Genomic DNA, 25,608 nt, shown 5'->3' with positions numbered 1-25,608 from the left:
TGGGCAGCATTATGTAGCCCTGGCTGTCCTGAACCTCACAAGAATCCTGCTAAGAATTCATCTGGACTCAACATCTCCACTACAAGGATAATGCTTTTGTGGAGAAGGACTGATTTCCCAACATAAGTTTCTTCTGACAGGAAAGACAAGTATTTTAGGAAGAATACACGCAGTGATACAACTTGGTTTAAGCTTTTCAAACACTTAACAAAAAGAATCAATGAGATAAAAGGAATCGCATTAACTCTGAACACTTTCCTCTCCTATGAGGGATCATATCTCAGCCCTTTCTACACTCGGCCCTGGCTTGGCTCCTCTGATACAGGGTGAGCTCCAGGCCATGCCTGGCTTAGCTGTACCCTACTCCACCCCAAATGTGGCTCACCCTCAGCCCAGTCCCTAGCCACTGCCCCATCATTCTTTTCTTTTTCCTTTTTGTGGGGGGAGGTGGTAGGGGTGAGGGTGGGGCATCAGAGACTTTGTTGTCATAATAACTTGAAGTAACTCTACTACTCTAGTCCAAGCATGAAAATTGTCAATACCAAACAAATCCACCAACAGTATTATTTTAAAATAATTAAGAATAAGGAAATGTTGGGAGTTGGAGATTTAGCTCAGTGGTAGAGATAAAAGTAAGGGCCTAGGTTCAGTCCTCAGCTCCCAAAAAAGGAAGGAAGGAAGGAAGGGAGGAAGGAACAGAAGAAGGGAGGGAGTAAAGGAAGGAGGGAGGGAGGGAGGAAAAAAATGTTCTACTGATCTCCTCTCCCCCAAAATCAAAGCCAAAAACACTATAAGAGCATTTCATTATGATTGGGGGAGGGGGATTTTATCAACAAAAAAATACAACAGGCTCAAATATATATGTACCCATGTGAGGAAAAAAAGATCACATGCCCTTTAAATGAGAATACAAATGACAGGTGTGGTCCTTCAACACTGTAGTAATGTCTTTCAAGAACAGGACAGGGCTGGAGAGATGGCTTATCGGTTAAGAGGACTGACTGCTCTTCCAGAGGTCCTGAGTTCAAATCCCAGCAACCACATGGTGGCTCACAACCACCCAGCCCTCTTCTGGTGCATCTGAAGACAGCTACAGTGTACTAATTTATAGTAAAAAAAAACCTGCCAGAGCAAGCAGGGATTGAGTGAGCGGAGCCAACTGGAGCAAGTGGGGTTGATCAGAGTGAGCAGAGGTCCTAAAAAGTCAATTCCCAGAAACTAGATGAAGGCTCACAACTATCTGTACAGCTACAGTGTGTACTCACATAAAATAAATAAATAAATATTTAAAAAAAAAAAAGAAAAGAACAGGACAAACAGGAAAGTCACCAATTTGCAAAGAGCCACAAGTGTAGGAAGATAACATCCTTTCTTTTAATTACACCAAGAAACCAAGAGGTGGTGGCACATGCCTTTAATCCCAGCACTTGGGAGGCAGAGGCAGGTGGATCTCTGGGAGTTTGAAGCCAGCCTGGTCTACAGAGTGAGTTACAGAACAACTTGGGCTACACCGAGAAATACTGTCTCCAAAAAACGATAAACAAATAAGTAAACTATTTGTTTAATTACTCCAAGGAAAGAATTTTTCATGTTTACAGTCTCCCATAAAAAAGTACACTTAGTACCAACACACATTTGTAGTGCACACTGGAAACCTAGAGTAACAAAAACCTCTAAAACGAACATTTCCGAGAAATAGTTTTGCTTTTTTTTTAACTAATTCAACTCATCAGCCTAAACTTAGAGTTCTTCCTACTCAGACAGCAGTATATCACAAAGCAGGTGAGTGGTTCAACATGATTCTGCCGAACTCTAGAGAAAGGCCGGCTTGCTGCTCCCTCACCTACTACCAAAGGCTTCTGTTTTTCCCATAGCTCCTTTCCAATCCTTCTCTGGCTACAAGTAATTTTTGAGATAAGCAAATTATATCATAGATTATTCTGCATTAAAATTTCTCAGAAAGGGAAATAGGAATGCATATGATCAAATACACTTATGTATGTACAAAAATTCTCAAAGAATATATATATATATATTCAAAAACAGTCTCAATATGTGCCCAACTGTTCTAGAACTCTCTATGTAGATCAGGCTGGCCTTGAATACAGAGATCCCCTGTCTCTGCCTCCTGAGAGCTGAGATAAGAGAATACTACCACATCCAGAAGTAAAACATATTTATTAAAAGTACATTTTTTAAGTTAAAAAAATCTTTTTTAACTTCCTTGGAGACAAGAGGCAGGTGGATCTCTGGGTCAACTTGGTCTACACAGTGAGTTCTAGGACAACTGGGATATGCAGAGAGACCTTGTCTCATAAACAAAGAAACAAATAAATAAATAAGCTTTTTTTGAGGGAGTGAAGAGATGGTTTAATTTATTTGTTATAAAGTATGTTGTATTTCATGTTTTTACTCATTTCTATCATTATTTTTGAGATCTGGTGTGCACATCTATTCTTTTATACTGTTACTTTAGCAGCTCCTTAACTAAGCTATGTTTATACTTCCCAACCCTTTCTCTTTATAAGGTGGTCTTAGTCAGTATTCTATTGCTGTGAAGAGACATCACAACGACAGAAACTCTGATATAAGAAAGCATTTAATCGGGACTTGTTGACAGTTTCAGAGGTTTAGACCGTAATCATCATGGCAGTGAGTATGGTGGCAAGCAGGCAGAGATGGTGCTGGTGATGACCGGATAAGCAGACAGCAGGAATAAAGAGCCACTAGGCCTTTTGAAACCTCAAAATTCACACACACACACCCAAGTACTTCCACAATAAGGCCACGTCTCTGAGTCCTTCTCAAGTAGTGTCACTTTCTAATGATTAAGCATTCAAATAAACAAACCCGGGGGCGGGGCATTCTTATTCAAACCACCACAAGAATGATCCCTCATTACTTATATCTAAAGTTTGCAGAGCTAAGTTTAGCAACTGGGCTAACACATGCCAAATAAGTATGCCTTCCTGGACCTCAGCTTATCCTGTTTACAATTGGCTAATGCATTTACAAGGTATTTGGTCCCAATGCCTTCTCCACCTGGATGTTCTTCCAAAGAACTCCATAATAAAATCAGTTCCTTAGTCAAGCCTCAAGGAAATTTTAAGCCCTTTTTAATACCTGTTCAGTCACAGAGACTTATACAATGTCTATACTGATACTATCATTTTATTACTGCCTATATGAACATTCTATATGTCTAATCCATACTTTGCTGTTTTCCTAGTAAGGATTACTATTACTGTGATGAAACACCATGACCAAAAGCAGCTTTGGGAGGAAAAGCTTTATTTGGCTGACATACAGAGCACTGTCCATTGGGGGGATCCAAGGCAGGAACTTAAACTGAGCAGGAACCCAGAGGCAGGAGCTGATACGGAGGCCATGAAGGTTACTGGTTTGCTCCTCATGGCTTACCCAGCTGGCTTTCTTATAGAACTCAAGACCACCAACCCAGGGATAGCAGCACCCACAATGGTCTGGGCCCTCCCCAATCAATCACTAAAAAGAAAATGCCTTACAGAAAGATCTTTGTTGTTGTTGTTCTGTTTTGGTTTTTGAAACAAGGTTTCTCTGTTTAGCCCTGGCTATCCTGGAACTCACTCTGTAGACCAAGCTGTCCTCAAACTCACAGAAATCTGTCTGCCTCTGCCTCCTGAATGATGAGATTAAAGGCATGCACCACCATGCCTGCCTACAGCCAGATCTTATAGAGGCATTTTCTCAATTGAGGTTCCCTCCTTTCAAGTAACTGTAGCTTGTGTCAAGTTGATATAGAACTAGCCAACACAGTTGTTCACCAGTAATCTAGTTAAAGATGGGGTCTGGCCATGTTGCCCAGGCTGGTCTCAAACTCATGAGTAATGTCAGACCTTAGCTCCCCCAGTGGCTGGCCCTGTGGGCATGTACTACCTCTTATCTAGCCAAGCCTAGATGTTTTAACCCACAATTTAGCAGTGATCACATACCATCGAATACTGGAATCGTTACTCACACTTCTATACCCTAACACAATTATACATGATAGATACTTAATGAATACATGATACATGGAAAACAACTGATCAAGTAATAGAAAACTTTCTGCTAATAAACCAAATATTACACAATTAGTTTGAAGAGATTATCATTCTAATTTGCTAAATTTACAGAGAAAATAATTCACAGAATGTAAACACTAAGGGCACTGTCTCCCCCAATACACACTCCCCCAAGAAGAATAGAAACTTAACATGTGAGCTAGAGATATAACCCAGTGACAGAGCATTTGCCTGACATGGGTAAGGCCCCAGATTATATACCCAGCAACAGATAAACAAATCATAGAAACTTTTAGAAGTCAAAATAATCCTGGAGCTCAGTGGCAAAGTCTTGACTAACTTGCCAAGGCACTAGGTTAAATACACATACACACACACACACACACACACACACACACACACACACACACACACACACACACCAAAAACACCTTAAAGAGAACTAGAGGAAAATGCAAACTTATGTTTAAATTTAAAAAGTCTGCTGGGTAGGATGTCTGTGAGTATGAGGCCAGCCTGGTCTACATAGTGAGTTCCAGACCAGCCAAAGTCACAAAGTAGAGTTTTGTCTCTAAAACAAAACAAAACATCAGTCTTACTGCTGACAGCTCAACAGGAAGAAGCACTTACTGGGAAATACGATGACCTGAGTTTGATCTCTGGAGTCTACAAGCTGGAAAAAGGAAACTCCCAACTTGTCTTCTAACCTCCACACACATGAGTTCATACACACATAAATGAGTAAATGAAAATAACAAGGTAGGCAGTAGTGGCACATGCCTTTAATCCCAGCACTCAGGAGGCAGAGGCAGACGAATATCTGAGTTGGAGGCCTGTTTTGAAAAAACAAACAAACAAAACAAAAACAACAAAAAACAACAAGGAAGGAAGGAAGGAAGGAAAGAGAGGAGGGGAGAGAGAGAGAAAGCAAGCAAGCTGGGTGGTGGTGGCGCACGTCTTTAATCCCAGCACTTGAGAGGCAGAGGCAGGTGGATTTCTGAGTTTGAGGCCAGCCTGGTCTACAGAGTGAGTTCCAGGACAGCCAGGGCTACACAGAGAAACTCTGTCTCAAAAAAAAGAAAGAAAGGAAAAGAAAAGAAAGAAAGATCCAGCCTGCATCATACTTGATACATAGTAGATACTCAAAATGGGGAAGTTACTATTAATACATATATCTATATCACTTGTTACTCTCAGCAGTATCTAATATACAAGTGTTATTTTATAGGCTTCAGGAGTTGTTTTTAGTGAGTCTATATAGAACTAGTTTCTTTAAACAACAATGAAATATTCATTTGCTGTAGAAAGTCACTGCTTTTCCAACATAATTCTCAAGACAATTGCTAAGGACATGACTAAGCTGAATCTCACAGGAATCTCTCTTAGCACCTTAACAAAAAGATGTCATGTTCTAAACAACAAATTCTATAATTAGTGGCCTGAATAAGTCAAATAGGCTGTGAAGATTTCAACAACAGCTTACCTAATTTACAAAATGAAGAATGCAGAACAAAAGGACATTCTCCCAGTAATGTAGCACTGAGGCTTGCTAACTTCTATTCGATACTGTTACTTATTTCATTATCAGAGTTCTCTTCCAAGTACAGATGCTTACTTTAAGTAATATCCCTAAGCCTAGATAAGGTGGTGCAGATCTACAACCAAGTGCCTGAGAAGCTAAGACAGGAAGACAGAGAATTCCAACTACTGTGGACTACACAGCAAGGCCTTTTCTCAAAAAATTAAAATTAAAAAAATAATAGTCACAGAACGCTCCAGTACTAAAACCACATATAAAGTGTATGAATTCACAAAGCTGCAAAAAGGCTAAACAAGCTAAACTCTTTATGTAGAGATGACAGATATAAGTGTATTAGATTGTTAAAGTTCAACTTACTACCAATCAAAGACAATCTTTTTTACTAATGATAAGAATGGAACCTACTCTATAGCCCCAAAAGAAAAAAGGAAAAGCAACTCATATCTCTTATTTTTTAATTTATTCTTAATTTTATGTGCTTGAGTGTTTTGCCTCCATTTATGTTAGTGTATTATGTACATGCCTGTTGCCTTTGGAGGCCAGAAGGCACTGGATCCCCTGGAACTGGATTTACAGATGGTTGTAAGGTCTCAGGTAGGGCTGGATATCTATCCTTTGTGAGAACAGCACTTACTCACTAAGACATCTCTCCAGCCCCTAGCCCAGTATTTTGCTTTTAAAAGAATGACTTAGCCAGTAGTGATAGTGCATGACTCTGTAGGGCAGAGGCAGGCAAATCTCTGTGAATTCAAGGCCTGCCTGGTCTACAGAGTGAATTCCAGGTTAGCCAGAGGTACATAATAGAGTGAAGCTGTCACCAAAAAGAAAACAAACAAACAAAAAAGGATATTCTCAGAAATCTAAATATATGGACAAAACAATGAATCCTAGAAAGTAGCTGTATAAATGGGGAAAAGATTAGCATTAAAGCTGAAATAAGTTCATAATAAACTAACATTTTTATAACATTTCATCAAGCTAACACACAAGCTTTGGCCAAAAACAACTCAACAGCCATATCCATATAAAATTGTGCTTCAAAAAGTTATGGAATAGCTTCATTTGACTGTTTTAATCTTGCTTTCTTATCTCAACAGTACTGCTTTGGGTGTACTCACTAAATATAAAAAGTTACTCTTCACATTAGACTGGTCCCTCGGGATTCTAATCACTACCAACACATGGAGACGTTATAAACATAGCCTCTGCTAAATGATGTCACCATCACACTCCTACTCTGTTGTTTTCCACAACTGAAGCTTTGCATCTTCAAGGAAAGGCTGTATATCCACCAACATTTAAATATCACAAACCTCAAAAATCAGCTATATAAGAGACTATAACTGAGACACAATTCAGTTCATCAGTTATCTTGAATAATTAAATGTAAGATTTTGTGGATATCTAAAAATGTTTTTATTGTTGTTGACTCTTGTTTCTTAAATGTACAGTTTCCATGCAGCCCAGATCAGATCTGATTTACTGAGCAGCCTGGGATGGCCCTGTACTGCTGAACTTCCTAACTTCTACTCCAAGTGCACACAGCGCCAACGCACTTACCAAATGCTAGAGATGAAGCTATGGGCTCGTTATACACCAAGGGAGCTCCAATAGCAGCCCATCCAAGCTTCTGTTGTTTGTTTATTTAATGGGAGGTGGAGGTATTTTTTAAGACACAGTTACATTAGGTTTCCCAGACTGGCCTTGAATTCCCATGTGCTAAGGTTATAAGCCATCACACAGGGTTTCTAAGTCCTTCAGGTTAACACTGTATGTTCTATGAATGTCTTGCTCTGGAGCAATAAAGTCTTGAACTTAATCTCAGATCTCCCACTTGGTAGATGAGTACTTCTACAGAAAGAAAAGAAGTAACAGCAATAGTGGTTGATGGCTGCATGATAAAGGTCTTACCTAGCATACTTTAGACCCTGGGCTGAAAGCTAACCCTTACACACACAAGAAAAGAGAAAAATAATATTGTCAGTTGGTTCAGTGGACAGTGAGATAACTTATAAAAAGAACTTAATTATACTAAACACTCAAGAAATGCTAAGGCTAGAGAGATGGCTCAGTAGTTGAAAGCACTTGCTGCCCTTGCAAAGGACCCTGGTTCAGTTCTCAGTCCCTACATGGTGACTATGCCACCTGTAACTCCAGTTTCATGAGCACCAACACCTTCTTTGGCCTCCAAAGGCACCAGACATACATATGGTACACATACATGCATGCAGGCAATACATTCATACATATGAGATTAACATAATAAACAAAATAAACATAAACAAACAAAAACTGTTTATGTGACTATTCCCTTACTCCCTCAGCATACAGATTTACTTATCAATTATAGCCATTGTCAAATTTTATAGTAAAAGGCACTTTAAATGTAACCTATTCTAAGACATCTAACTTTCTTAATTTAATTCTTTGTAAAGTTAAAAGCAGGATTAAAGTTGAGCAAGAGAGAAACTGGTTCATCAAGTCACAAACCCTAGGGCCAGATTACACATGGGCATTGCTTTATAAAGAGTATCATACATCCCAGGCTAACCTTGAACTACATAACCCAGATGACCTTGACATTCAGAGCCTCTTCCCTCCACTTACCAAGTGCTACAATTGCAGGCTTTACCATCACATCAAGTTTATTGCATGATATATTTTAAATGACTGTGACTATTATTCCAAGTAACCTGGAGAGGTACTAGAGAAACTAAAACAAAAAAAGTCATGATTTAAATTGGGCCTAGTAATGCAGGTCTATAATCTTAGCTACTGGGGAAGCTGAGGCAAGAGGATCACAAGTTTTAAGATCAATTTGGGCTATCTCTTGAATTTAAGGCAAGTGTAGGCAACTTTCTGAGACCCTGTCTCAAACTAGAAAGTAGAGGAGAGTTCAGACACCTCAGTGGTTCAGCACTAGCCTAGCACAGGCCATCCTCAGTTCAATCTCTGGAACACCCAGCCAAAGGGGAACAGGATATTTAAGAAGGGTCACCAAGGCTCTGATGTTAAGAGAATATATAATAAGCACGGGTATTAACAGAGGAAAGAAGGTTAGTGAAATATTACACCTGAGAAGATAGTGGTAGCATTTAGATTAAGGTGAGCAGAAGAATTGGTCAAAGCAGTCACAATCCATATATATCATGAAGGTACCAAGAGAGCTTCCTGTCAGATTGAATGAAATAAGAAAAAAAAAAAATGAAAAAGACAAAAGGGTCTGGTGAGAAGACTCTTCCAAAGGTCCTAAATTCAAATCCCAGCAACCACATGGTGGCTCACAACCACCTGTAATGAGATCTGGCGCCCTCTTCTGGAGTGTCTGGAGTGTCAGCTACAAAGTACTTATATATAATAATAAATAAATCTTTATAGAACAAGCAGGGACTGAGCGAGCTGGGATGACCAGAGTGAGAAGGTATGACCAGAGTGAGCAGAGGTCCTTAACATTTAATTCCCAACAACCACATGAAGGCTCACAAGCCTTTGAGGCCAGCCTGGTCTGCAGAGTGAGTTCCAGGACAGCCAGGGCTACACAGAGAAACCCTGACTGAGGGGGAAAAAAAAGAAGGCTCACAATCATCTGTACAGCTACAGTGTACTAACATACATAAACTAAATAAATCTTAAAAGAGAGAGAGAGAGAGAGGAAGAGAGAGAGAGAAGGAGAAAAGACATTTCCTATTTGCAGACTACACAACTGGAAAAAAAAGAGTTGCTAATTTGCTAAATGAGGTAAATTCACAAGACAAACTGGAAAGCACCTTCAGTTCAGTTTTAGACAAGATATCCATGGCTAGAGCTGGAGCCCAGTGGAAGAGGGCTTGCCTAGCATACACAGAAGAGGAGGCCTTGGATTCAGTCTCCATTTAAAAAAAAGAAAAAAAGTGCAACTTAGGAAAGAAGTACATTTGGAACTCAGCCTCTCGAAGCCAATTAAAATCCTAAGACTGTATGAAATTACCCAGAGTCAGTATAGACAGAACAAAGAAATAAGTGACATACAACAAAATCCCATCACTCAGGAGGCTGAGGGAAGAATCTAGGCAGATGGACTACATAGTGAAATCTTGTCTTAAATTAATTAATTATAATTCTGGTTACACTTATACAAACTAGGTTTGAAGACTACAGACACACATACACCAACATGTCACAGCACGGTATCACTTTCAAATGGATGCATGGAAAAGACTTAAATCAAAATTAGATATGCAAGAAGAAGTTTAGAATAGCACTCTTGTGCAAGGCCCTGAGCTCAATCCTCAGCTTTGGGGCGGGGGCAGAAAGTATGATATTCAAAATGTCTCATATTTAGTAAGGACTGTGATTTTTTTTCTACTTTCTTTCTTTCTTTTTTTTTTTAAGATTTATTTATTTATTTTATGTATATGAGTACACACTGTAGTTGTACAGATAGTTGTGAGCCTTCATCATCTGGTTGTTGAGAACTGACTTTTTAGGACCTCTGCTCTCCCTGGTCAACCCCGCTCACTCTGGCCCAAAGATTTATTTATTTATTTATTTATTTATTTATTTATTTTTTTTTTTGGTTTTTCAAGACAGGGTTTCTCTGTGTAGCCTTGGCTGTCCTGGAACTCACTCTGTAGACCAGGCTGGCCTTGAACTCAGAAATCCGCCTGCCTCTGCCTCCCAAGTGCTGGGATTAAAGGCGTGCGCCACCACCGCCCAGCTAAGATTTATTATTATAAATAAGTACACTGTAGCTGTCTTCAGACACACCAGAAGAGGGCATCAGATCTCATTATGGGTGGTTGTAAGCCACCATATGGTTGCTGGGATTTGAACTTAGGACCTTCGGAAGAGCAGATGGTCCTCTTACCCACGGAGCCATCTTACCAGCTCCCTACTTTCTTTTCTTACTTATCTGTTTTCCTAATACTTCTGAAATGTGTATGCTTTTGTGTGCTTTTTTTCACAAATTTTTATTTTGGAGTAGTTTTTGTTTTACAGCAATGTTTAATAAAAGTAGTGCATGGGGCTGGAGAGATGGCTCAGTGGTTAAGAGCACTGACTGCTCTTCCAAAGGTCCTGAGTTCAAATCCCAGCAACCATATGGTGGCTCACAACCATCTGTAATGAGATCTGATGCCCTCTTCTGGGGTGTATGAAGACAGCTATAGTGTACTTACATATATTAAATAAATAAATAAATCTTTTTTAAAAAAGTAGTACAGAGATCAATCACTAAGATCTTTCATCACTATATGGTATAATGAGTAAGTCAATACTAGGAAGTTACTGACTGACTAAGCACGCTTTATTCATGTTTCTATAGTTTCCTCTAGTTCTCTAGTTCCTTTTTCTGAAACAGGATCCATCCAAGACATCACATTATATTTGGTCATCATGGGTCTTTAGGCTCCTCTAGGCTATGAGACTCTAACCTTTGTCTTTAATGACCTTGACAATTCTGAGATATACTAAGCAGGCACTGGGCAGAAGACCTCACATTCTGAGGTCTTCTCATATTCTCATGGTTCAAATAGGATTATGGGTTTTAGAAGACCAAAAAGGTAAAGTATTATTCTACCACATTGTGTCACATAATACACACTATCAACAGGATAACAGTAATCCTGCCTATTTGGTTAAAACACTGTTTGCAAGGTTTCTGCACTGTAAGGTTGATCTTTTACACATATGCATGGCTCTTGAAATAAGAAAACCCAAAGTTTAATATCAGTTTTAATAAGTGATAAGTAAAATCACGTAATAGATTCTTTTTTTTAAAGATTTATTTATTTATTATATGTAAGTACACTGTAGCAGTCTTCAGACTGCTCATTATGGGTGGCTGTGAGCCACCATGTGGTTGCTGGAATTTGAACTCATGACCTTCCGAAGAGCAGTCGATGCTCTTCCCCGCTGAGCCATCTCACCAGCCCGATTCTTTTTTTACTTTAAAAAAATACTTTTAGTTAGGGTTCAGACATGATGAACACATGCTGAAAAGTAAGTTCGAGTCAGGCAACGTTTTTATAGTGCTTTACAAGTACCGAAAGTACGGAAAAAATTGTATATTTAAAAATACTCGGGGGCTGGTGAGATGGCTCAGCGGGTAAGAGCACTGATTGCTCTTCTAAAGGTCATGAGTTCAAATCCCAGCAACCACATGGTGGCTCACAACCACCCATAATGAGATCTGATGCCCTCTTCTGGTGTGTCTGAAGACAGTTACAGTGTACTTATAATAAATAAATAATAAATAAGTCTTTAAAAATAAAATAAATAAAATAAAAAGATAAGTAAATCTTAAAAAAAATACTCTAGCTGGGCGGTGGTGGCGCACGCCTTTAATCCCAGCACTTGGGAAGCAGAGGCAGGCGGATTTCTGAGTTCAAGGACAGCCTGGTCTACAGAGTGAGTTCAGGACAGCCAGGGCTACACAGAGAAACCCTGTCTTGAAAAAACAAAACAAAAAAAACAAAAAAAAAAAAGAAAGAAAGAAAAAGAAAACTGACTCTACCTTCCCCACAAGTCACTAACTGTCCATAGCTCTTAAATTATGGTTGGGAACTCATGAAACCCACCCTATGTGCTAGAATATTGACTGGCTTGATCCTCTGTAGGTCTTAAGCAGGCAGCCACAGCTGCTGTGAGTTCCCTGACCGCTGGCTCTAGCTATCTTTCTGCTCCCTCTTCTGCAGTTATCCCTGAGCCTTGAGACGTGTGTGTGGATGTAGATACCCAATTTGTGGCTGAAAACTCCAGTGACAGTGTTTGCACTCTGGCTGGTTGTGAGCTTCTTTGTTAACTGCTGTTCACTTTACAAAGGAACTTCTCTGATGAGACCTGCACTAGCCTATGGATAGAGGGATACAAAAGAGGGCAGTTTATTGTTTTGGTTTCTTACAAGTGGGTGTTTCTTCTTCTTTAATGAAATAAACTGAAAAAATGTTGTTAGAGCATATGTAAAAAATTAATTTTTAATCAATATACTAGTCTTTTTTTTAAAGATTATTTTATTTATTATACGTAAGTACACTGTAACTGTCTTCAGACACTCCAGAAGAGGGCATCAGATCTTATTTCGGGTGGTTGTGAGTCACCATGTGGTTGCTGGGATTTGAACTCAGGACCTTTGGAAGAGCAGTCAGTGCTCTTAACCGCTGAGCCATCTCGCCAGCCCCAATATACTAGTCTTAAATAGACAATTATGAATGTTTACAAATTTTTTTTGTGCCCTCTAGATGAAATTTGGTATGTTGGAATCCCTATCTAGTAAATTATGAATTTGTTTTCTATGGTTTTTTTTTTTTTTTTGGTTTTTCGATGTTTTCTATGTTTTGATTTCCCATTTTATAATTCTACTAGTTGACAGAATGAAGCAATCTCTATTTTTCTTTTAATTAAAAAAAGAAGATTTAGGTGGTAGTGGTGATTAATACCTTTAATGTCAGCTCTTGGTGAGGCAGAGGCAAGTGGATCTCTGAGTTCAAGTCTAGCTTGATCTACAGAGCAAGTTCCAGGATAGCCAGGGCTACACAGAGAAACCCTGTCTCACAACAAAAACAAAAGCAATCAATCAATAAAAGATTTAAAGTCTCTGAGAAGGAATTATGTTACCTTTTGCTATAACATGATATTTTGTGGTATTAGGGATCAGAATGCAAGGCCCTGTGCATACCTAAGACCTTTACTCTATTTTACCACTGAGCTGTAGTCCTGCCTGGAAAGAATTTTCGAATAGAAATGTTTTACTAAAACTGAAGAGAAATTTGCCATCCTTTAAACCTTATTTAACATATCTATGTCCACTTTTGTGTTTTTTCTTTTGGTTTACTGTTTTAGTTATTGCTCTGTCCTTGTATGTTTTATGTTTGTAGTTGAAGGTTTTATTCTTTTGCTTCCCTCTTTTAGAGATAGGCATTATAAATATTCATTTACATTAAAACATACAGGCTAGAACATCTTTTGAGTAGTACATCTAAAGGGCCCAGAAAGAATTAAATTAAAGTATAGGGTGTTGCCAAGGAGTTACGATTCTTTGTTTGTTTTGTTTTGTTTTGTTTTGTTTTGAGACAGGGTTTCTCTGTGTAGCCCTGGCTGTCCTGGAACTCACTCTGTAGACCAGGCTGGCCTCGAACTCAGAAATCCACCTGCCTCTGCCTCCCAAGTGCTGGGATTAAAGGCGTGCGCCACTGCCTGGCGGAGTTAGGAATCTTTAACTGAAGAATATCTCCTGGAGAGTTGACAGGTAATCATGATTACTTGGCACTGCTCTTGAAAGGTACCATCTAGCTTCCTGTCCGCAGCACTGTGACAGGCATGAGTAATTGCACTTTGCTTCTGTATGGTGTCAGTGTGGAACACAGAAAGGAGTGGGGAGGGTCGTCAGTGTGGTTAGCTGAGGCAGTTTCCTTGTTCAGGGAAGCTATTAGCGTCAGGAGGGTCTTTGATTATCATATCACTTCTGGAGTGTTACTTGGTATAGTTGCTTCTTTCATCTTGACACATTGTGTATGTGTGTGCATGCAGTTCAGAGGACAACTTGTGGGTATTAGTTCTCTGCTTCCACTATGTCAGGCCTTGGGATTGGTTAGGCTTGGAGGCAAGTAAGTACCTTTACCAGTAGAGGCGTTACACTTTTTTTTTTCTTTCTGTTTGTGGGTTACAGGGATCAAACTCAGGTTTACAGGCTTGTTCAGCAAGCATTATTTCCCTAATATTGTGGTATTTATTTATCTATTTATTATTTATTTATTTTGTAGTTGTGGGCTCAAACCTAGGCCTTCTACACGGTAAGCAAGTGCTTGATTTATAATGTGAAGGAAGATAGAGTTTGCATACATCCTTAGAGCTCAGTGTGGTTTTCTACAGTCCAGTGATCCTGAGGTTACGTGGCGTATCAAAATCACTTGAGGGACTTGTTGAAGCAGATTATACAGTAGAAACTACTGTGGTGTTTCTACTGTATTGCTAGGCTGAGATTTGGAAATATATACTAATATAAATTCCTATATTTATAGGAAGTACTAAGAAATTTTTTATTTTGCCAGTTTGGATTTGATACTTTGACATATATAAATAATAAATGTAATAAATATCTGTTGAATGATGTGGGCTAACATATTGGTCTTAGATGTTATTCTTTACATTTTTCAAACAAGTTTTTATTTTTTAGACTAACTATTTCATTTTATGGCCTGGCAGTGGTGGCACACGCCTTTAATCCCAGCTCTTGGGAGGCAGAGGCAGACGGATTTCACAGAGAACACTAACAGTAATACCACAGGTGGTAATCCAGGATGTAAAAACCAAAGCTTGTAAGATTTTCATGCAAAGCCCCATTCAAATGATAAGAGAAACACCCTTCTGTACCCTCTTCCCAATCCTCTGGAGTCCACTGGGATACTGAATTCTTCATTCCTCTGTGATTATACTATGCAGTCATATGTTACATGTAGCCTCATTATACACAAAATGTACTATTTCATACATCTCGTCATCTAACATTGTGGTATGTCTTGGAGACCAATGGAATGTTAGAGGAACAGAATCTGCAAATATTTCAGTGGGACTAGGCCTGCTCTCTCACCCTCTGTCACTGCCTTGACACACACTGCTCCTAGGTGGGCAGGTTTACTCTTCCTCCCTCCAGATTTGGGCCCACAAAAAGATAAATGAAGTGAAATAAATAGTTGTTACATGATATGAAGACTTTGTGGCTGCAAATAATCTTGTAGCAAAAGTGGACATCTACCATACTCAGATTCTGTGAGCACTGATGATATAAACCATGCACCTCTTTTAAAACTCTGTGGGTAAAGAACTCCCCCACCCCCAAAAGAGTGTGTTATATACAAATTAACTTAATATAACTAAACTACAGAGAAAAAAAATACTCATTTTATCAAGAAATGCAGGTAACTGTTATAGTATCCAAACTGAAAAACACAAATGAAGATTACTAAACATGCAGTTACTTGACAAAATTCACTAAGTACTCAATAATGTTAAACAGATGACTTTCTCACTTTAGACAACTATATTCCTGAAGAGAGGTAAAACCAAAATATAGACAAAAGAATTATTTCAAATATATTACAAAAACTGACCCTCAAGCAAGCCTGAATTATCTTATTAAAGCTGTTAGTGCATTTAATAAATTTTTATTAAAATAATTTATTTTAAGCAAGTATATCTTTTTTTCTAATAAATTCCAATTATTTGCATACCAATTGTTCTTAGAATTAAGGAGTCTAAAACTTAACCAGAGTAAGAGAGATTAAAATCATTTTCAAAAGAAATTATATATTTAGTAAACCTGACTTGGTAGCTCACACTTGTAATCCCAGTGCTTGGGAGGCTGAGGCAGGAGAACTGCCAAAAGCTTGAATCCAACCTAGACTACACAGAGTTGCATGCAGGGCACACTGCCCTAAAACAACACCACCACCAAAAATAACTTATCCAGGATCCCAAAGAATGACATAATAATTATTAGTCTTGCAATATTTTTTCTCCTATTCAACTACATCAATTGCACCTACCAGTTACATCACTTTATCAGTATATCCCAAATATACACAGATGCTCCCTAGTCACTTTGTACTTATGAAGCTGCACTAGATAATCCACTACTGGGCAAAGTTTTCTGTCTTTCTTTCTATAACAGGGTTTCTCTATGTAGCCCTGACTGTCTTAGATCTCACTAGGTAGACTAGGCTGACCTTGAACTCAGAGATCCACCAGTTAGACAAAGGTTTTACAGGTTCAGAACCACGGCAGTGCATGATCAGTACCTGTACCACTAGTTTATAAATATCCAAGCCTCCTTTCAAAGTTAATCTGTCAAAAGCATTACTTTATCTCATGTTCCAATTGCAGGGAGAGGAAGTTGTTGCTGGCTAAGGACACAGGCTGTAATCCTGGCTCCCCAATTTACTACGTGATGAGTTACTTAAGATTTTGTACCTAAGTTCTCTCTCCCTTACTGTAAAAGAGGAATAATAATAAAGCCTACAACACAGAACTGTCAAGAGGACCCACTGGAGGAGAAAATGCATGCAAAGCTCATTTAATACTTGTTGGTGCTCAGCAAGCACTCAGTAAACTCAGCTACTACAGCTCTGAAATCCAGCTTCAGAGATGCCATCATCTAGGACTTTATAACACGGCGGGTCTGGGGCAGGGGAGACTAAGCTCACTTTTATACAACGATTCCTTAAATATAACCCTTTTTAAAAGAGGACAAAATCCATTTACCAAATAATTGTTTTGAAATCAATAGTTTTTTTTTTTCTTCTGATTTTTGATTCTGGTTACAATGATGAGCACAACACTACAAATGAGAATCTGCCTTCTAAAGATTCTAATGATCAAAATTTTAAAACAAAATGTTCTTGGGTTTCTGCTTGCCGAGTGACTGCTTACGTGTCAAGGCCGTTTTCACTCTTTTCACATTTTACAGGAACCACATGACTTGTGGTTAGAGAATTTAAATAGCTAACAAAGAAATTTGGAGAAAATTTGTTCAGTTTTGCTTCAAAAATAATTGAAACAATCGAAAATATTAAAATATCAAGATAGTTTCAATATGTAATCAAATCAGATTTTCCAATGATTTTTAACAATACATAGATTCATCATTAAAATTCCAAATAAAATGGGGCATGAGAAATGGCTTTGCCATTAAAGGCTAGACTCATAATCAAAAATATAAAATACTACAAATTAATCAACAATAGACAATAGTATCAAATTCACAAAAGGGAACTTCAAATTTTCTTTCAGTATTTTCCCAGGACATACCTTTAAAATGTAAATTAAACAAGTTATCTCTGTGTCTAATACAGCAATGAAGAATTCACTGAATGTGAAAATTACTTTTTAAAAAACTGGAAAACCATTACTCTGTGTAGTCATTTTTAAACACATACTTCATATGACTAATTTAAGAATTCATTCCTGAAATTTTCTAAAAGCAAATCACAAAAGACTGTTGCTTGAAAATAACTGCAATGAGAAAATGAGTTGGTTTTTTCTCAAGGCAACCGAGAATTAAAGAGGAAATGGCCAGAGCAAAGGGGAGTAGCATTTCCTTTCACACGTTAGGAAAATGTCAAAGAACTTTCAGGAGTCAAATCTCCTAGAAGTCTGATGTGAGGTCAAAGTTGTCTCAATGACAGGAAAACCAACAGACGCCAGATGACTAATAGAAAAGTTATCAAAAACACTTCTGTACCCAACAGTAATTCCAAAGGATACAAAGTAAGAATGTCCAGGATAAAAAGACAGAGAATAGTTAAGATTCTTGGGAGCAAAACAATATTAACGATGACATCAACAGTGTTATACACTGTATCAAGATTCTCACACTTTGACTTCCTCAACGTTTATTCTATTCATCAGGTAACATTTTTAAATAACAAAAAGTAACGTGGATTCCCAAAGAGTGATCTAAATGTAAAAATAAGGTTCAATCAAGTGTGTGTCTAGTTGTTCTTTTTATTGTAAACCAAATCTGCTTCTTTCCATCAAAAAAAAAAAAAAAAAAAAAAAAACTACCAGCTTTATCTCCAAAAAAATCTAATAGACAGTTCACTAGTGATTAAAATATTATTTTTAATCCTGGCATTACCTCACAGCTAAAAATGTCAAGATACCACACCCAATATGTCTTTTTCCCCCCCGTGGGGGAGGGGTCAGGGAATACGGGAGTAGGGACGGGAAAACTACACGCAAACACCGAAGGTGATTTCCCTGGCTGGCTTCTCCACCCTTATCCGAGAGCACACGTTGCGAGGGGAGAGCACAGGCCTCGGCCTCAGGGGGCTCTCTCCCTCGCCACCCACGGGGCTAGGAGCTGGGACACGCCACCTAGGGCTACTCACCAGCCGTAGTGCTGACCAGCAGGACGGCCCATAGCAGCCAGGGCACCCGAAAGGGCCGTTGCAGCGAGGAAGTCATCCCTGGGCCAGCCAAGAAGCAGGAGGGCAAAGAAAAGAAATCTGGAAAAGTAAATTCGGGCGGAGAAATCCGGCTAAGGAAGCTGCTCTTCGTCTGATTTATCCGGCCCGGATTACAATGCAGTTTGAAAAGGACAAATGGCAGATGCAAGGACCTAGCTAGTAGAGAGCTCTCATTCCACTGCAGAATTTTCCTTCATTTCGCTCCCTCGTGGCTGGGGGGCTTCATTCGCCTAGGACGGGATGCCTCGGCTCCCCAAATTGAAGGCATGTCCATGGGGGAAGACGCAGGGAGCCCAGAAGAAACACCCCTGCAATTATTTCCCTCGGAGTTTCACGATATCAAAAAAATATCCAGATCTGGGAGAAAACATATCCAGAGTGCCGAGGGGGTGGAGGGCGGGGACTCGATGGGAGCACTGAGGATCAGAACAAGTTCCGGACCGCCGGGAAGGGTGAAGCGGGGCAGGCAGCGGCGCCCGGCCGCCGGAGTAGCATCGCTCCCGACTCGGGAGGACAGTGTGGGGTTCCTTTTAAAGTTTCGCTTCGTGGCTTCCTTCACTCTGATTTCGACATCAACAAATCCTGTCCACCGACTGGGTCGAAAAAGGTGCCCGCTTCCATGGGCGAGCCCACGGCTTCCTCGGAACAATCGCGCGAGGGTCGCGCAGGCCGGGCCTCCGGGCGCGGGGGAGGGGAGGGGAGGGTCGCGGCGGCGCGGCGAGCCCGGGCGAGCGACACGCGGGGAGGTGCGGGGCCGGCCCTCCGAGGGCGCTCGGCCTGCGGCCTCGCTCTCTGCTACTCCAGCCCTTCGCTCTTGCCTGAAGGAAACTCCACCATGAAAGCCCGATCTCCTCCCGTCGATGGTTTGGCGTGAGCGAATCACAGCTCCTCTGGAGGAAAGCCTCCGCCACGGTCGCCGCCGCCTCGTCCTCCGCAGCTCTGGGCTCCGGGCGGAGCTCGGGCTGGGCGTCGCGGGCCGAGGGCGGGGGGCGGCGGGAAGACGGACGTAGGTGGCCGAGGAAGGGGTGGGCAGCTGAGCTTGCGAAACACCCCGAGCCCCTCCGGGAAGCGCCTCCCGTGGTTCCGAGCAGACCAGACACAAAGGGGGGAGTCGCCGCAGCTGCCAGTCTGAGGCGCTCCCGGTCACCGGAGTCGCCCCGCCTCCGCCGCCGCCTCCTCTCAGTCTCCGGCTCTCCAGCCGACCCCTGTCTGTCTCGGGCCCGTGGTGCAGCGCGGGCGGCGGCGGCGGCGGCGGCGGCGCCACAGAGCCGCACTGCGCCTGCGCGCCCGCGGCCCCGCCCGGCCCCGCCCCTCGCTCCCAGGCTAGCTGGAGAGAGCGAGGCCTTGGCGCGGCGTCTGTCGCTTGGGCGCCCGGGGCAGGGAGGGGCAAGCCGTGGGGTGAGCAGCCTAGATCCCTTCGCTCACACGCGCTACCGTCCCGCACGCGGATGCCGTGCGATCCGTGCAAGCGTGTCGAGGAGGGCGGCGGCCACAATCTTTTGTTTCATGTAGGCAGAGTGGCTACCCGGGGAAGGTGGGAGAAGAGCCTCGGAGGCACACTGTCGTTGTTTGTGGCGGCGGGCGCACCCTCCTCGGTTTCCCTGCTGAGACTCCCCACCGAGCCGCCTTTCCCTGAAGCCGAGACCCGGGCCGCGTCGGGTTCCCCTTCCCGTCCCGGCCCAGACAAAAGCCTCAGCCTCAGTCGTGAAGACCGCGAAACTGACGCGTGTGCTCTAGTCTGGGTCGGGCTTCCCTAGAACAGCCATCCCCGGGGCGTTCTTGGATGGCAAGGCTGCTGAGCGATTGCGAGCACGCGAAACCGGCGAGAAAACTTAGGATCGCACATGCGGGCCTGCTGTGTGTGCGCGCCTGCTGCTCCGCCCGCACCTCTCCCGGGGAGGGTTTTATTCACAAAGGCCCTAGGGTCTTTGCAGGGCCTGTGAAAGGAGAACTGCGGCTCAGGGTGGTTGCCTCCAGGTATGGAGTGGGGTCCTAGCTCCTCACTCATCGAATGGAGACAGTTCCGCCTGCACTGCAGTTTCCTAACCACTTTAAACCTCTTTTTTTTTTCTTTTTTTAATCTCAGTTTGGTTTGATTCAGGCAACCTGGATGAGGGACCCCCTGCGGGGTCAGCCCGACTTGGGTGGGATTTTGCTAAGGGAGAGGGGAGAAGATGACGTGCTTGGCGCCATGATCGGAAGTCTGGGTTTAATTCTTTAACTGCGAGGTGGAAGAATTCCGTGGGAGGGCGATCTTAAGAGGTGAAGTCTAGCCCTCCCTTCTCCTAGTCTGCAGAAAGGTTGTTCTGAAGGCTGGTTTTGCCGGTCTTTCATTGTGGCTAAGGGCAGTTCCAGGATACATTCATAAACACACTCCTCGAGCCCTACCGTTCGCTTGCTTATTCAAGCCTCCTTTTATCTCTTTATCTGAACGTGATGTTAATAAATCACATTCCTTAAACTGGTTTCTGTTATCATAGTAAATATCTGCTATAATTAAGAGTTGTGGTAATACCTGCCCAGGGCCCTTTTTTAGCTGAAATATTTTTATACTGTTTATCCTTCAGGCAGAGATATTTTTTATATACATATAATAAAATACCTTTTGAAAAATAAGGAGCATATGCATTAACTCTTTAGCTTGAATGCCATATTTTGTTTTGCCTAAAAGGCCTAAAATAAGGAACTGGTACTGTTTTAACATTTAGCTTTCAAGACATGAGATCTAGTTGTCAAGGAAATGACAGATGTTGAAGGTGCAGGAAGTTTATTAGCTGATGAAATACAATTTTTCTTCCTCGAATTGAGGTCAAGTACTTTATTATTCAATTATTATTTGCATAAAATGTTCCTAAGAAACATTAAGTACCCTTATACATGTTATAAATGCATAATAAATTATGTAGGAAAGAAGTCTTAGGAAATTCATGTGGAAAAAGTTCATGCCACTAACTTAGCTGGAATCAGCAGACCTCGATTTGCATGCAACCCTCATTCCTTTTCTGTTGCCTTTACAGTCGAGATGTGACTATTTCCAGTGAGAAAGAACATATAGAAGAATTAAAACTTAGCAATACACAAGAAAGGCAATACTGGTCTAATTCTGGTGAAAGCAGAACTCAGAGGGCAGTGTGATCTGGTCTGGTCTCTTTGGTGATCAAGATGGGCTGCATTGTAATAATATTCCACAAATCCTCATTATTAGTTTATTGAGGCAAAAATTTATTTATCCTGTTTTGTGTTTGATAGGAGCATCAGTCAGCCAATCATGGGGTTTGTATGCAGTTTAAGAATATCTCTGGACTGGTGAGATGGCTCCGCGGGAAAGAGCACCGACTGCTCTTCGGAAGATCATGAGTTCAAATCCCAGCAACCACATGGTGGCTTACAACCACCCATAATGAGATCTGACGCCCTCGTCTGGTGCGTCTGATAACAGCTACAGTGTACTTACACATAATAAATAAGTAAATCTTTAAAAATATATATATATATCTCTATGGAGCTGGGCAGTGGTGGTGCACGCCTTTAATTCCAGCACTTGGGAGACAGAGGCAGGCTGATTTCTGAGTTCAAAGCCAGCCTGGTCTACAGAGTGAGTTCCAGGACAGCCAAGACTATACAGAGAAACTCTGTCTCGAAAAACCAAAAAAAAAAGAATATCTCTCTGGCACCAAGGAAGGCAGGACTAGAGAGTATGGGATAGACATAGTTGCAACTGAGGCTTCAGCCTTCAGCCGACCTACAGGGGCTCTGGGATAGGGGCGGCCTTGTCCTAAAATGTAATAGGACACCAGTTGCACAGAGACTGTACCCACGGTTGGAAGGTGACTTGAGCCAAGAAAAACCCTCAAAGAAGGATCCACCCGAGAACTCAGTTACCTGGGCTTTGAACATTTGGAGAAAGAATATGTCGTGTGTATTTGGGAACTCAGCATAACAAGGTGCTCCTCGTTGCAGTCCCTGAGGTCCCTGCAATGCTAGATGCTTCACTAAGACATAGGCTTTCCAGATTGCCAGAGTAGGGATTGTAACATTTTAATTGCTAGATGTCTTGCTCTGGCTGTTTTTTTGGTTTTCTTGAGATAGGGTTTCTCTATGTATCCTTGGCTGTGCTGGAACTTCCTTTGTTGACCAGGCTGACCTCAAATTTACAGAGTTCTGCCTACCTCTGCCTCCCATATACTGGGTTTAAAAGTATTCACAACTGCCACCCAGGGGTCTGGCTGTTTAAAAAAATAGACAAATATCTTTTACCAGAAGCAATTCTCATTTTATTAACCAGTGAAGTCACATGGCCAAATCTAACTTTAGAAGAGTAAGAAATGCAATCCTATCACATCACTAGAGAAAGACCCTGAGTACTGAGAAAAGCTCTAGCATCATCCACATGTCCAAGGGATAATCCCTGTACTCTAGATACCAAAAGCCCTGCAAGTAAGGTTTTCTAATATACAGGGAAACTTGGAAGTAGGGAATCCAGGAATGAAGGGAAATATCACAGAAATCCAGGTAAACAAACCAACAACATCTGAAAATCTGATGTATCCTTATTGTGTATTATGCCCCTTCATGGACTCTGTCTTTCCTTTGAATTAGAGAACTGACAAAAAGCAAGGCCCAGCTTAGTAGGGGGCATTAGTTTGGGAATTTTAATTGAGATAGAGCCTCAATATACAGCCCTGTTTGGCCTTGATCCTGCCTCTTCAGTGCTATAATTATAGGCATGAGCCAACTGATCTGACTTAAACAGATTATTAGATCTGGAACTGGAGTAAAGTCCAAAGAGAATTCAGAGTTCATGTTCTACCAATGAAGACATATCAGAGTTGCCATAGCTCAGAAATACTAAATTCTTCTAAGAATAAACTTCACAATCATTAAAAAAAAGAAAGAAAATATTTTTTAAAGATTTATTTATTTATTTATTTATTTGTATGAGTACACTGTAGCTGTTTTCAGACACACTAGAAGAGGGCATCAGATTCTATTACAGATGGTTGTGAGCCCCCATGTGGTTGCTGGGAATTGAACTCACGACCTCTGGAAAAGAGGTCAGTGCTCTTAACCGCTGAGCCAATCTCTCCAGCCCCCAAAAGAAAGAAATCTTAACTTTAGCAGGAAAAAAGTGCAGATATCCAATGTTTGGCACTGAGATGTCTATCCAGGCCAGAATAACAGAAAATAAGGCTGTTTAGGGCTAGAGAGATGGCTCAAGTGTTAAGAGCCATTGCAGCTCACTCAGGAGGTCTAGAGTTTGCATCGTAGCATCCATGTCAGGTGCTCACAAGCTTCTGAAACTACAAGTCTAAGAAACACGCCCTCTTTTAACCTCCAAGGCAACATGCTCACTCATATGCACACACCTTCACACAGATGCACACTCTCAAATCTTCAAATAATAGTAAAAAAAAAAAAAAATGCTTAGAGATTTTAGGATTTAAAGCCAGGCAGTGGAGGTGCCACCTTTAATCCCAGCACTTGTGAGGCAGAGGCAGGCGGATCCCTGAGTTCAAATACAGCCTAGTCTGTAAGTTCCAGGACAGCCAGAGCTCCACAGAGAAACCCTATCTGTTCTGAGTTCTATTCTCTTCTCTTTCTTTTTTGCTTAGGGACTGACCCCTGAAGCTAAATTATCAAGATTCCTTTGCTTACTGACTTCTAAGTAAGCTGAAGTGGGGTTTGATGGTTCGAATGAAAAGTGACCTCCATAGAGTCTGATATTTCAATCCAGTCAGTGGCACTGTTTGGTGAAGTTTAGGAGGCACAGCCTTGCTGGAGGAAATCCGTCACTAGTGGATGGAGGTTGCGATTATACAACCTTGCTCCACTTCCAGTTTGATCTCCTGCTTCGAGCTTGTGGACAGACATGGCCACCCAGCCTCCTGCTTCTGCCTGCCACAGTGCCTGCCCTTTACTGCAACATCTCCTCCCCACAATGGACTCTTCTATCTCTAGAACCAAACAGTCTGAATAAACTCTTCTTTTTATGAGTTGTCATAGTCATGGTATGTTATGGCAACAATAGAAAAGCAACTACTCCAGGAGACAATACATTATACTCAAGCTCCTTAGAGATGCACAAGGCTTGCTCTTACTTATCTTTAGAGGCTAAGTACAGACTCCATACTAGGAAGTTTTGGATACAAAGAAAACAGACAAACTATCTGCTCTAACAGAGCTCCATGTTACTAAATAATTCACAGTTCCTCGAGCACACAGTCCTTTCTGTGTCTTTTGCTCTTGGCTGTTTTGTCTGCCAAGAACATACTTTACTCTCTGACTGAATCATTAACTCTTGCCATTCTCCAGTCAGGTTAGACAATATCACCTATAATAAGATAAAACTGGGACCACAAAATGGCTCAGCAAGTAAAGGTGTTGTCTCCAAGTCTGGAGATAGGAGTCTGATCCTCTGGAGCTACAATGGTGGAAGGAGAAAAACAACTCTAAAAGTTTCCTTTAACCTCTACACAAATGACTTGGTACTCAAGCACCCATGCACAAACACACATGCTATACACACAAATTAAAAAATAAATTTAATAATTATTTTAAAAAAACAAGATTCCAGAGGCAAGTGGATTTCTGAGTTTGAGGCCCGCCTGGTTTACAGAGTGAGTTCCAGGACAGCAAGGGCTATACAGAGAAACCCTGTCTCGAAAAACCAAAAAGAAAAAAAAAAAAAACAAAAAACACAAGATTCCACTGACCCCAGATCTCAAAAAGAATAATTATTCCCTCTGTGCATTATTCATTTGTAAATTTTTTTGTTTTTAAAAAACTACTTTTTGGGGGGCTGGCAAGATGGCTCAGCGGGTAAGAGCACTGACTGCTCTTCCGAAGGTCTTGAATTCTGATCCCAGCAACCACATGGTGGCTCACAACCGTCCGTAATGAGATCTGACACCCTCTTCTGATGTGTCTGAAGACAGCTACAGTATATTACGCTGGAGCAAGCGGGTACCAGAGCAAGCAGGGACGGAGCAAGTGGGGACGGCAGAGGTCCTGAGTCAGTTCCCAGCAGCCACACACATGATAGCTCACAGCCATCTGTACAACTACAGTGTACTCATACACATAG

The 25,608-nt window shown here is 41.3% G+C and overlaps 1 protein-coding gene and 1 long non-coding RNA gene across 3 annotated transcripts in view; one reads left to right on the top strand and one right to left on the bottom strand.

Annotated features, from left to right (window-relative positions):
• The window catches only part of Bmpr2 (bone morphogenetic protein receptor type 2), a 106,655-nt gene extending 87,578 nt beyond the window's left edge, over positions 1–19,077 (bottom strand). Inside the window, exon 1 of one of the 2 annotated variants that reach the window (XM_031367634.1) lies at positions 18,447–19,077. In XM_031367634.1, the coding sequence (XP_031223494.1) occupies positions 18,447–18,522 (76 nt within the window). In that variant the 5' untranslated portion in view covers positions 18,523–19,077. The remainder of the gene's footprint in view (positions 1–18,446) is intronic. The other variant, XM_031367635.1, reaches the window with a different exon arrangement.
• A 1,464-nt stretch (positions 19,078–20,541) lies between these two features.
• LOC116088483 lies at positions 20,542–24,517 on the top strand. Its single transcript, XR_004117905.1, has 2 exons — positions 20,542–21,947; positions 24,137–24,517. It is a non-coding gene; the product is annotated as an uncharacterized LOC116088483 (long non-coding RNA).
• The last annotated feature ends 1,091 nt before the right edge of the window (positions 24,518–25,608 follow it).

This window comes from Mastomys coucha, unplaced genomic scaffold (assembly GCF_008632895.1).
Source record: "Mastomys coucha isolate ucsf_1 unplaced genomic scaffold, UCSF_Mcou_1 pScaffold14, whole genome shotgun sequence".
NCBI classification, from domain to species: domain Eukaryota; kingdom Metazoa; phylum Chordata; class Mammalia; order Rodentia; family Muridae; genus Mastomys; species Mastomys coucha.
Note: the sequence above shows the minus strand (reverse complement) of the source record. Positions and strands in the feature narration are given on the sequence as shown.